The 13,333-nt window shown below is 39.2% G+C and overlaps 1 protein-coding gene across 50 annotated transcripts in view; it reads right to left on the reverse strand.

Annotated features, from left to right (window-relative positions):
• NFIA (nuclear factor I A) overlaps positions 1-13,333 on the reverse strand; it is a 352,158-nt gene that overhangs the window by 52,088 nt on the left and 286,737 nt on the right. For 15 of the 50 annotated variants that reach the window (XM_080603150.1, XM_080603165.1, XM_080603155.1 and 12 more), the window contains 2 exons: positions 9,888-9,926; positions 1,270-1,398 (listed from right to left, as the gene is read on the reverse strand). The exons of 11 other annotated variants lie outside the window; for them this stretch is intronic. In XM_080603150.1, coding sequence (XP_080459276.1) covers positions 1,270-1,398; positions 9,888-9,926 — 168 coding nt within the window. Of the gene's footprint in view, positions 1-1,269; positions 1,399-9,887; positions 9,927-10,959; positions 11,047-13,333 lie in introns of all 50 variants that reach the window. 24 more of the 50 variants (XM_080603181.1, XM_080603195.1, XM_080603192.1 and 21 more) reach the window with 2 other exon arrangements.

The following is a 13,333-nucleotide window of genomic DNA, read 5'->3' on the forward strand; positions in this document are numbered from 1 at the left end:
TAAAAGAGAGGAATTCAGTGTCAGCTGATGTGCACTGCATATAATGTTAATGGAACATTCGTATTATTCCTACTTATATCATCAATTATCAAGGCTTTTAAAAGATGATATATTTGCCAGATAGCTCAGATCCAAAATCCAATGGAAATAAGCACAGAACTTAGATACCTAAATATCTTCTGAGGATCTAGGCGTGTCTCTCTCAAGGTAATAAATAATTTTTATGGGATTAACCACAACAAATCAAAATACATTTAGTAGATTTAACAAAGCTCAAATAACCATGAAGTCCAGTTCTGACCTCATTTCAACTTAGTGCAATCCCACTACTTCACACCACATCACCTGGCACTGTGTGAAGAGGCTACTCGTGGTTTATGTTGCTCTCAGTAAAACCACACTTATGCCAAGCAGACATTTCAAAATAATTTCTAGCGTGAATTGCTAATGTCTTTTTATTCTTCACCATTTGACAAATTTCTTAATAATCTTCTTTAAATAAAACAAAATTTCATAGCAGAAACGTGTCACAAAGGTTCATCCTTATGTTTTCCAAAGAGGTTTGTAAGATGATTCATTCGTTGTTGTATGTTACTATGCCCAAGTGTGTTCCTTTTCAAATGAGAACTGAGTACTGCATTTAGTTTTCTAGGTTAATGCAAGTGCATTTTTTCTAACAAAAATTTATAAGCACATCTAGACCCAAAGAACACCTCTGTTACTTGGAAAGCCAGTTGGAAGAGTACTGTGAAGAAAACCAGCCAAAGCATTGCAGGAACCAACTTCAAAGGAGTCCAATAACAAGGTGGTTCTTCAGCACACCAATACCAACAACACAAGCACTAAATGACTCGCAGAAACAAAGCAGCAGTGTTGAAAGACAGGCATGGTTCAGAAGTGAATGATGAGTCCCTATCTCAAGCAGTTAGACTGAATCTATGTTATGCATTGAAACAAGCAGAAGACACTCTATGTAATATATTCTGTCCCTTTCCCAACCCTCTTCAAATAAAACCCCAAGCCCCCAGAAACCAGCATTTCCACCTTAGCAACTGCTGAATTGTCATCAGGAGTTTTACCAAACAGCCCAGCCTCGCAAAACCAAACACAGGTCTTGACAACTAAAACCTCCAGGTTATCGAGCTTTTGAAGCACGGCCTCTCACGGGATGTGTCACACGTGGTGATGACTTTCCGTGGAAAAGCGCTGGGGCAGTGGGTGCTGGAGCTAACGTTTAAGCTGCCTGGGGGCTCTTGGGTTAAGCCTCACCTCTGGGTCCTGTAATGACAGGTCGATGGTGCTGTGTGAAAGCCGTTCCAAGGGAGGAGGTCTGCGAAGGCGAGGGACTGCTGAAACCAGACTTCTCTGACTTCTTTAATGTAGTTGGCGATGGCATTCCTGGCAAGAATGATTGATAAGTGCAATTTAATAATGCTAGGTCATGGAACGACAGCCTATGCATTGTGAAAGTGGGTGCAGAAGCAGCTAGATAAACTTAAAGGACAAATGAAATTGAATACAACAGCAAGCTGAAAGCTCACTTTTATTTATGGTCTTTTTTGAGGCAGAAGTGGCCATGGTTTGCTGTGAGCAATGAGTACTAGAAGGCAGCCATATTTTTCTTTTAAATCTGAAATATGGATAAGATGCAGCTTATTATTGCTACTGAAACCTACTCTGCTTTATTTTTAGAAATGTGTAATAGCTGGAGCATTTGGATTTTTACAGGCTTTTTATGAATTCTGTCTTTCACTTACTGGTTCAGTAGATTGTTGAAAATGGATCTTTTAAATGTGCTGCAAGACTCAAGGCACAACTAGAGAATGAAGTTTGCAGAGTCCAAACTCTGCCCTTCCTTACTCTCTTGACTTCAAAGGTATTTGAAAGTAATACATTTATGTGGTTCCCTTTTGCTTTCAAAAATTTTTAAAGGGTGAATGGTATTTTTGTCTTTATATTAGAAGCCACAGTGGAATTATTTCAGAGTTGTTATTATGCCCTTGAACTATATCAAAGGCTTCCAATGAAAATCAGAGTTAAGTTGCCATTGGGTGAAACCTCTCCCATGGACAGGCAGAAATGGTGTAATGCCGATATGGCCATTTTGTTATATTCTATGAGAATAACTCTTGTTGATATCCTATCAAGCCCGTGGTCCTTTGAGCTTCTATGTGGTATCAAAGAAATTAAAGGAATGAATACATAGGCTCTTAAAATCAGAGTTTTTATTATGTATGATTTATGCTTAGATAAAAGGATACTGCAGCATATAGATGATGATGTATGTGTGTCTGTATTATTAACTATATTTTTATAGATGTAGCGGCATATGGATGTTCTGACTATCTGCACATACTTGGAAAATATATAATTTCCGATATATACACATCACACATTTTGCATATCCATAGGGATATAGCAAAACAAAGTTGCAGAATTGCTGAGGTTTCAGGTGAGAAAGCAAAAACTAAGATAATGTGGAAGTTAAACTTCCACCAGCAAAGTCATTCAATCTTATTTCCAACTCTGTATTTTATAGAATTTAATTGTTAAAAATGGAAGAGAAGGGTCTGGACAATATTATCTCTAGACAATATTATTAACTTTATATTTAATAACACTAGTTTTATAGTCCCTGGGATCTTGATTGCAATAAGCAGGAGCCTTCTTGTACTTTATACACTATACTGCTGGGGTCTTAATGGTTTCAGTGAGGTTTTGCAGTTTATATTTCAGAAAGTTAAATAAAGTAAGAGAATGGTTAGAGGTACAGTGCTGTAGTTACAGCTTTCTGTCTTGAAATTGTTGGCTACACGGGTTTGCTGTTGTGATGGTTGTTTCCTAACAGCCAGAAAAGCTACATACATAATCTTTTAAAAATAATAGTTTGGAACTGACAGAATATTGCGTAAGAAAAATGTTTGTTTGTTTGTTTTCTGTATTGCTCTGAAAGATTTTGGGGTACAGACAAAAGCATGAGGGTTGAGGTTGAACTAAGGTATTTCAATGACATACTCCAATACAGCCTGCTGTGTTTCTGCTCAACAGCTTGCTGGGATGTAATTTTATTACTGCTCTTTGTTCCCGTGGCCATACCAGAACAAGGATACTCAGAAGTAAAGGTGCTGTTGCACCAGATGTCCTTATGATAGAGGAACTGGGGAGGGAAACACCAAATGAGTGTGACCCCCAGCCCTAGGCACGAAATCAAGGGCCAGTGCCACCATTTGCGTTGCTGGTGGTGGAGGAGCTACGTTGCTGGCAGCAAGGCCATGGATACATCTCTGATGAGTTGGGCCGTGGAAGGCTAGGGATGCCTCCAGGGCAGGTTTTAATGTAGCAGGCTCCATCCCTCTGAGTGCGAAATATCACGGACAGAACAAGCCGCCGTTTGTGCCGAGGGATTACCCCAGTAAAAGACGCCTGCTGCTAGCTGCTCGAGCGGCGACGTCGTGCAGCGCTCCTGCGTGGCGGCATGAGGCTGACGGGGAGGACTGCAGAGCCTGCCAGCAGGGTGCCCGCAGGGCACGGCAGGACCCGAACAGAGCTCATGGATGTAGGGCTTGGGGAAGGGGCAGAGGGACCAGTGGGATGTGGTTTAAAGCTGCACCGAGTTCCTGTGGTTGTGTCTAAGCACTGAAACTCGAGGCGCTGCAACAAAACTGGTGCATGACCTTGAACTGGGGCAGTGCTGAGCAGTGCCACGCTCGTACGGGGATGGATTTTATAAAGTTGAGACAGCTGTTGGCATGTTAAAGTAGAGATTTTGACGTAACGCTATGTGTAGAATTGAGTGGAAAGCCAAACTGAAGCACTGATAATTGGTTGCCACTTTTATTATATTTGTTTGTTATTGTTCTGATTGCCATCGTTATTACTACTGCTAATTTTTTTATTTCAGTATATTCTGAAATGTGTTGGTTTGGAACGGTCCAACTCTACCATGTTTTTATTTTGTTTGAGGTTTGTAATGACACATTTTCTCGTGAGTGATCATATCCATCAGATCTCAAGAAAAAAATGGCTGCCTCCTAGTTCAGAAGAATATGCAAACAGGAGCTTAATTACATCACTTAATATTGACCAAGAGAAAGAATGAGATGAGCTTGCCAGCTCATTTCCAAAGCATGTTTTGTCCTTTAAGAGGGGAGGGTATGACAGAAAGTTAGGCAGTGCAAAGCAATTAGCATCATTCACATTTTATGTTGCGCTAGCATGGTGCTCTAGCAGCAAAATTCAAACATTCTTTGAATGGGTTAATAAAAGAAGAAATACAGTCAGCATGCAAGAGAAAGGTTTCCAAGAACAAGCCAAAATATGTCCCATTCTTCTAAATTTATCACAGCCATGTCACATTATCCTTGAGACTGCCAGGAATGTCAATTTTTTTGCAATTTAAAAAAAAAATATCTCATTTAGCACCATATGTTTGGTTAATGTGCCTGATATATCCTGCGTATTCTTTAGTCCATCCATTTCTAATACTCATTTTTCTTTTTTCCCCCTCGCTAAGCCATATGTTACAATGCTGGTCATTCTATCGAAGTTCCTTTCAGGAGCCGAGAGTGAAAGCAAGGGAACTCGGGTTTAATCACCCAGAAAAATTTACATCCGACTCTACAGCTCTCACTCTTAGGTAAGCAATCTCAACACTTCAGTTAGCATTGTAGGTGCCCGGTGCCTGCGAAAATCAGGCCACCTATGAGATAGCATGTTGTATATGCACAACTGTGAGGCAGGAACTAAATGACTAAGTATAGAATTAGGTGTTTAATTTTTGGCACCCATGTTTGAGGCTCTTGGCTAGTTTTAAAGGTCTTCTGTTTCATACCTAATGAGTTTTAACACATTTAGTGGTCCCCAGTCCTCAGCTTCCCCTCCTGTGTTGCTCAGGGATGCAGGAAATTAAAAAGTTAAAGCTGAAGCTACCACGGGCAGAGCCCAGGGAGGATGCTGCTGCCTTGCACGGCTTTCCTCAGCATTGCTCCCACGAGGGAATGAATATCGGGGACCGCTGCACTGAGCACCAGATTTCAGCACTTCGTGTGGCAGTGCCAACCTTTAAGGACACCTCGGAGTCCCAGCTCTCCTCTGCTTCCTCCGTGGTGCAGGGCAGCAACAAATTACTCTGTCCCCCAGCCTGTCTCAGCTGTGCTGGCCGGTGAATAGGGAATGGAGCCAAGGATCCTCCCCATTCCCTGCCTCTTTCTATCCATCTGCTCCGAGCAAGGAATAAACAAGAACAGCCAGAACACAACGGCTGGGTAGCCCAGGTGGGGTTTTAAAGTGTTCCTTACTATTCTGCACGTCCCACTGTGGTCCAAATCACAGTCATACCTGGCGTTTTTAGGAAACACAGATTTCATAATCCAGGTCTGATTCTCCTCTGAATGTTATTTAGAGCGCAACAGAAGAAAATCAGACTTAGTCTATTTTCATCTTATGGCAGCTTTTAAATACAGAATAAGTGGAAAAGTTAATTGCTAAATAAAAAAGAAAATAAAGGGACTTGTGGCATAAAACACAGATGGAAGTCTGAGTGGGTGTGTTAGTTTAATTTACTGTACTTGTATTCATGAGTCTGTATAAGTATATATATGCCAAACATATATGGTCTTCGCCTGCTCCCATTAACATGAATCAGGTTTTTTTTTTCACTGGACAGAGGGAACCAGATCAAAGATCCTGATGGTGCTAAATAGAACAAGATGTATACTTTCGTATTTTTTTCCAAAAGGAAATATTAATTTGACATTGGTTTTTCAGTTGAAAAGAATTTTAATTGCAGTACACAATAAGCAGAAAATTCAGACAACAATAATCTTGAAACTGTTAGCAGCATTATATTTCTATCAAGGAATTTGAGTGCTTTTTTCAACATTAGAGCTTTCTGAATTTTCATTAATTTGGCATTTCCCTAAACACACACGTTATTTTGTTCATTCCACATCATGCATCACACCCTTTTGCTCAATGCATAATGCAAGCGTAAATGGGATCCTTGTCCTTGAGAGACTCTGGTTACTGGAGCCATTGCACGGATGTTGAAGTCCCGCAGTAAGACTTTCCAAAACTCTGCACTTCGCAAACCTCCAGCCCAAGTTTAACCAGTGAATGCACAGGAATACTTCATGTTCCTCATCTTCTAAGGGGCACTGGAGCATTGTGATGTTTTTAATTCCTCTACCTCCTTATGTCTGCTAGTACTAGAAACGCACCACATAAGAGTCTTCCTTGAGTACAGCTAAAGATCTTCAAATTTTCATGTATGAGGCTGATATATATTTAAATGGACCAGAAAATGATGTGTGAGAATTGAATGCACCAATCCTGCCCAGAGCAAATAAATATCTATTAACCTACTTCCACACAGCTATCTAAAATTATGATTAACTTTGATGAAGCGAATGCAGTCACAGCAGTATAAGAGGAGAACAATTCCCCTCTTCTCCAAATTTACAGCTATATCCATATCTATATGTTCATCCAATTTCACTTGTTAATTACTAACATTATTCTGACTACACACATCTTACACAGTAACTCCATATCAAGTCAGTCACACTGGTAGACCAGCTTATATTCATCTCCAAAGATGACTTTTGGATAATCACCCCAAAATTCCCAGTCGCTCTCTGTCACTAGGCTCTTGATGAAGTTTTTGTAAATAACAAAAGCTATGAATGAAATATGGTTTAGATCTTCATTCCCAAGGGACACTATACAAAGGAATCACGGAAGCTCAGATATTACCAGGTGGACCATGAACTCAACAACATGCAAAACAAATAGATGATGCATAAAAACAAGTTGGCTGTTGAATAAAAAACTGGTATGTGGGATGACTTTTTCCAAGGATTTTTCATCCTTATGTGAAAATTATTCCAGCAATATCACTGAAATCAATATCAACAGAAATGCTGATCAGCTGCTTTTTTTTTCTGGGGAAGCCTTAATTTCAAGTTTCTTGAAGTTTTGATGGCTATGCTACTGTCAGTCATAGTAAGTCTGCTCTACTTACTGCTGAGCAAACTTTATTTATCTTCTGCTGAGATATGATCACACTAGCTGCCATCCGTCAGCTTACTGTACTAGTTGCTCCAGTATGCGCAAAATACAATGCAGATGGAAATTCACTCATCCTAATGAAGTGCTCTTTAGTTTCTGCGTTTTGGATGTGTGCTCGCTCCTCTGGTCACGTTCTGAGTTACCATGATCACTGATTAACTACCTGCCAGTGAGCACCTCACTTCACAAAACAAAATCCAGCTTAATGAACAGTGATTTTACAGAAGTAAAATGAAAGCTCCCCATCTATCCACTTATCAAACTACTGCATATGCATCACCAACACACACAACCAGTTTCCTCAGAACTCGACATCTGACGGATCATCAGGAAAACAGAGCTCATCTATCCGTACCCATCAACATCGTATCATAGGTGACTGCCAGATACTTAAGAAGCTATCCAAAAGAAATGTCACAACTCTTTTTCAAGACACTACAAAAGAAATGTTCCAAATAAAATAAAGCAAATGCACGTACAAGTAAATGAGCCAAAGAACTTAATAAAAAGAGATTGATTAAAATGAGGACCAGAATGTTCAAAAAGGACTAAGAGAGAGAGGTGCCAAAGGTGCATTAAATGGATTCAATGGCTTTAGGTTTTAAATGCTTTTGGACTCCTCAGCAATTTTTAGCCAAAAATGATCATTCGAGTTAGAATCAGGATTCTGATGCCACTTAGGATAGAGACGGTTGAAATTTCTGCTTTGTAAATGAGTACTGCTCCATTTACAAAAGAGAAGTATCAGTTTTACCGGAGGAAAATCTTCTCTACAGGTTCTTAAAACTGCATGACACAATCTTCATCATTATTTTAAAACTCTACCCCATTAAAATCTACCTTAAATATTTTGGTGTGACGTTTCCATACAGCGTATTATCTTGTCTGCTAATATCTATGTTTACAGCATCTTCTGGATTGTTTTAGCCTTGTAGATTAGCCTTCATCCCTGCTTTGCTGTCCAAGTAATTCTTTCAATAACTAATAAAGTGGTAACCAACATATTGGCAGTTTCCTTAAAATATAATTAGAATTTTATATTTGAAAACTTTAATGAGAGGTGTAATAAACAGCAAGATGACAGTTCAATTTTCTCTCTGATCTAATGTTAGTTTCAGTGTCATTTTGCATTGTATAAATATATATTTTAATAAGAATATTTTTTTCTAATGACGTCTTTAAACATCCAGTCATTTAAAATTCATTATTACATTTGTTTCATTTCAAATGTTATCTGAGAGTTTTTCGGCATACTTGGCAGATTAGATATAGCAGCAGGAACAAGCTGCAGCCATCCATAGGAGAATATACCTTTATGTGGGTGCTTTGGGGATGGAACATCTATAGCTGTTAGGCAAAAAATGCCATCATAAATTTGGATGGCATTTACAAAGCCCTCTAAAAAGTCTTTGCATATGATTATAGCTGAGGTATGATATTTTTGCAAGTAAAAGACCCAGAATAGATTTATGTTTCAACTATATCTTCCTGAGATGCATATGGATGCTAAATTGCAAGTGATACTAAAGGGAATTTTAGTAACTGAAGAGGATGGAGTCAAATTTTCTGTTTTATTTATTTATTTATTTATTTATTTTCTCAAAAATCATTTGCTCATTATTTGCATGCCATCAAAAACCACTGGCTATCCAAGCTATATATAACAATGATGGCTGTTAAATGCCAAAGGCATGAGATGGAGATGGGTAAATATGCAAATTTTTTAGACTTGTGACCTCAGTTACTGCATGGTAATGTTTTTAAATTACTTTTATGATGACAAGACTAAGTTTGGTGCTAATATTGGTTTTGAAGACTTAATCGGTATACACAGCCATTGAACATATGTTTTAATTAATAAAATGACTGTAGACAGGAGTGAAAATAACTCAGGTAATTTAACATGTACTGTAAAGTCACCTGATTTCTACACAATTTGAGGTGAAGAGTTTATACATTATTCCAAAGAAAGAAAGAGTTGCAAGCTGAATTCATGTGCATCGTACCAAACTGAAATGGATTTATAATTTGACAGGTCAAGAGTGTACTCATGGAACTGTTATGTATTGCTATCCAGTGGTTCTTGGTATTTTTATGATATGACTGCCTCGGTTTGACAGTCACAGGACTGAACAGTCATCTCATTTCTCCGTAACACAAAAAATCATTTGTAGCTGATCTACAGCTGCTGTGCTCTTTTCCTGGAAAGTGTCCATTGCTAGTTGTACGCTGGTGAGCGGCTGCTGCAATGGCACTGTGGACCTGCCACCAGCAACTCCTGAGCAAGTCTTGGCAGCTCCCAGTCAGCGAGAACTTTAATGGCTTTGCAACAGATCAGTTCTCAGACAGGTGATATCAGACAGGCGAAATCAGCCTCATTTTTCGGCTTTCCCAATAGCTTTAGTTTTCTGGAGGAACAAAGAATCCTCCTGGAAAAAATAAAATGTTTCTATTGCAGAGCAGGCAAGAGCGCAGCAGTTTGGCTTTGGCTTCATTTCCAGAGGAGCTCTGTCTGCCTGTGTGGTCTGCCCAACACCTCTCTCATCTCCTGTGCAATTTTAAACACATCAGACAGGGAGGCAGAGGGCTCGCAGGGAAAAAGTCCCTAAGTTTCATGGAAACAGGCATGGAAAGGGCAGAGGTAACATGTAAGTGCTCCCTCCAGGGCTGTCACTCTGGCAAAATGCTTAGCATGAGTCCTCCTACTAGACACTGGAGAACCCACACAAGAGGGACAGCTGGTACATCCCCCCAACCACCACAAAATGTCTATGCACCAAGAACAAGAGCATTGGCATTGTTTGAATAAGCACACCCACCATGTAGTGCTCCGCGGTGTTCGGGGTTTCTTAGATATCCTAATTTTATAAAAGAAAGTAAAAGAAGAAAAAAGAAACAAGGTGAGAGAGAACACTATCATATTTTGTAGCAAGCAGGATACTGTGTGAAATCTTGGCCCAGTGAAGTGATAAAGGGGAAGCTTTCAGTTTGCTTAACGGAAAACTTACGAGGAAATAGTAAAATTACCAAAATAGCACATTGCAGAAAATGGGTGCATTTAGGTTCAATTAAGCTGTAAAAAGGAAAATGGCACTTTAGCTTACAAAAAGTGAAGGGACAGAGGGAGCTATCAAAAGTAACTTTACAAGATTTGTATGCATGCGGATGCTGCTTCACTGGACCAAGAAAGCTACAGTATGGGACAGGATTTTTCTTTTATTAGACACTTTGCTAGATAGCTTTGTCGAACCTCAGAAACTGCTGCTCTGGCATTATGAAATAATCCTACATAACTTGATCTCATGAGCTTAGGAACACAGAAAAATAGCCATGCCAAATCAGATTACAGGGATCCACCTAGCCCAGTATCCTCTCTCTGACAGTGGTAAGTAATGGATGCCTAGAAAAGAGTAAAAGACCAGGGAAAGCATACACAGTGGTAATTCTCCAAAATGCTCTCCCAGCCTCCAATGATTTGTGATTCAAGGACTTCTAAGACGAAGTTGAAATCATAGTATTGAAGGTACTCGAATCCAAATGCACAAATTTACACCCCCCCTCCTCCCCTTTTTGGATTTCAACCCCCATGAGATTTCTACTAGTCACATAGAAAAGGTTTCACAGTTTGGTGCTGGCAAGTCCAGTGTACTTGCCACTAACTCTGAATGAGCTCACAGCTTTCAAGCCCAATGATGTTATGTGTATAAGAGCATCCAACACTTTCTCCTACACAAAAAAGTGACATGTGTACTGAGGTGCTCTAAGTGTATATACTTTGGGAGATTTTTTTTTTAAAAAGCAAGAATCTGGCTGTAAATTGATATTAACATTTTCCAGTATATGTGTAAAACACATGTTTCAGAAGAATAGAAGAGAGAAACTGTCACTCACTGGGAAGCTTTAGAGCTATCTGGCTCCCTGGGAAACTGCATGCAACTATTCTGGTGTCCAAGGGTTTGACCAGTGAGTTTCCTCTTCCTGCAAAGAATGAATGCAGAAGTAATAGAAAGTCTGAGGGGGGAAGATTTTAGCAAATGGCTAAAGATACTCCTATTCTGCTAACTTCAGCAGGTAGGAAGCAGGCGGTGGTGGAAGAAAAAAGGGTGGGAGAGGAGAAACGCCTACCTTCTCCTCCCAGCAGTTAGCAGAGGGAAAGGGCAGGAGACTACACTAGGAGAGACTCACACACTTGCAGTTCAGCCCTCTAAAATCCCTTTGTGGTGCTGCATTGACATGCAGTGATGCCGCCAGGTCATCGCAGTCCCAGCACTGCCGCACAATGTCAGGACGTTCTGCTCTGATTGCCGGGGGTCTTGCTGTGACTCCCTTTCATGATGGCACTTGGGGACTGAAACTTAACGCTCTGGCATGGCACAGCCTCATTCACGTTGTCACCAGTTGCTTATAAAAATCCCATATGCCTGGGCAGGAAAAGTGACTTCTTGAACATCGTGCTTATTTTACTACCCACTTTTCAGGGGAGTTTTCTGAAGCTGGAATTAATATTCTAATCAAATTGGCACCTACGTGTCAATTTTTTACTTCATTTTTAAAAATAATCGGTAAAAGTAAGGCCCTTAAAAAAGGTTCATCCTTTCATTTTTTGATGGCATATTGACTTTATAAGATTGTAAAGGCATGAGTGATATATTAGGGAGTCCCTATAACTTTACTGAAAGCAAAAATTAGAAAGTGATCGAAAAGTTTTATAGAGGAGAGCAGAAATATAATTTTAAGCCTCTTAAAATTGCCTGAACTGTGAAATCAAGTAATGAACACTAGAAAAGGATCTGTCAGCTGGAATCAAAGCTTAGACTAGTCAGCATTTTCTTCCTAAACCTTATTATGACGAAGATTTTTCATCTCTGCACTCTGTTCAGCCCAACAAATAAACCGGCTTGACCTCCACCTGTTACTTGGCGAAGTCTGCTGTCATCTTTGACTAAACCCTTTTCTTCCCCTTCAAAGCCCTCTGCACCACTGAGAAGGTGGGAAGATGCAGCTGTGCGCTGATTCAAGTGGATACCAGTTCATAACCAGACAGCATTTCACAGCACAAATTACAAGCAACGGAGGAGAAAAAAAAATGTAGTGCCAATGAATTCTGGAAGGGGGCAACATTTTTCATCATTTTAACAATGAGATTTTCATAGAAAGAAGTACTTTTTGTGTGTGATATTATGAACTAGCATTTGGAGCAAGAAACATTTTGCTTATGCCATGACAACGAACCTATGCTAACACCACACATGAAGAATTAAAGAACATAATGGAAGCTATTTGTGTTTCTTTTATATTGCAGAAGTTGAATGCAGTAGCTATTTCAAGGAGGTTCAGCTCCAAATGTGTGTACTTTTCTGGACTTAGAAACAAGTCATGGCTACTCACTGCAACATTGCTAAACAAAAAAAATATGTATATATATATATATATTATGGAACACAGAACAACAAGATAGGTCATGAGGAAAACCGTATAGCAGTCATTTCTTCAAATATATCATCATGACAAAACCATGCAAGAAGCTTTCTAATACAAAGACATATCAGAAAAAGCCATTTCATATAAAGTTGGACTTCTCTGGGTGATTAATGCTACGTTCAACAAAGGAGACAGTGTCTGTCTAATTACATTAAATACTTATCTTCTAGGGATTGGCAGGGTGTTTCTGCTCAATGTCACTTTTCATGACAATGTAATGATAGATCCGTTTACTTACCAGTGCCATTAGCAAAAATTGTACTGTTTTCTCAACTGCCCTCATATCACGAAAATATTTGATTAACACACTGTAGCTTATCTAATACTCTAAGCAACATATTCTGCATAGTTTTCTCTCTATTAAAAGAACAAGATTACAGCTTGTAAAATTTTTATTGCACTCACACAAAAATAAATGAATAATGTGTGATATACTTCAAGCATCTTACTAGTTCACAGAACGGGTTTATTTAATTTAAAATGCTAACTTGTACTTAACACATTAGGATTCGGAGGGAAACAAGGAAACAAACAAAATAGGTGCTCTGATGTACTACTTTCCATCCAGTCTTTAGTTACTACTTCCTTTTCATTTTAGCACGTCTTTTGAAACTTTTAGAACCTTAGACGAAAAAAAAAAAAAGGTTTCATTCCTTTGCTGAAGAACAGATATGGCCGTCTCCCAAGTATTTAAAATTCACCACATCATGAACTGACTCTTCGTAGTCATGCTACTGTGCCAACATACATAGAACAATAAACCTCTGGAAGAATGTACACAGCA

This window comes from Anser brachyrhynchus (assembly GCF_964034855.1).
Source record: "Anser brachyrhynchus genome assembly, chromosome: 8".
Taxonomy (NCBI): domain Eukaryota; kingdom Metazoa; phylum Chordata; class Aves; order Anseriformes; family Anatidae; genus Anser; species Anser brachyrhynchus.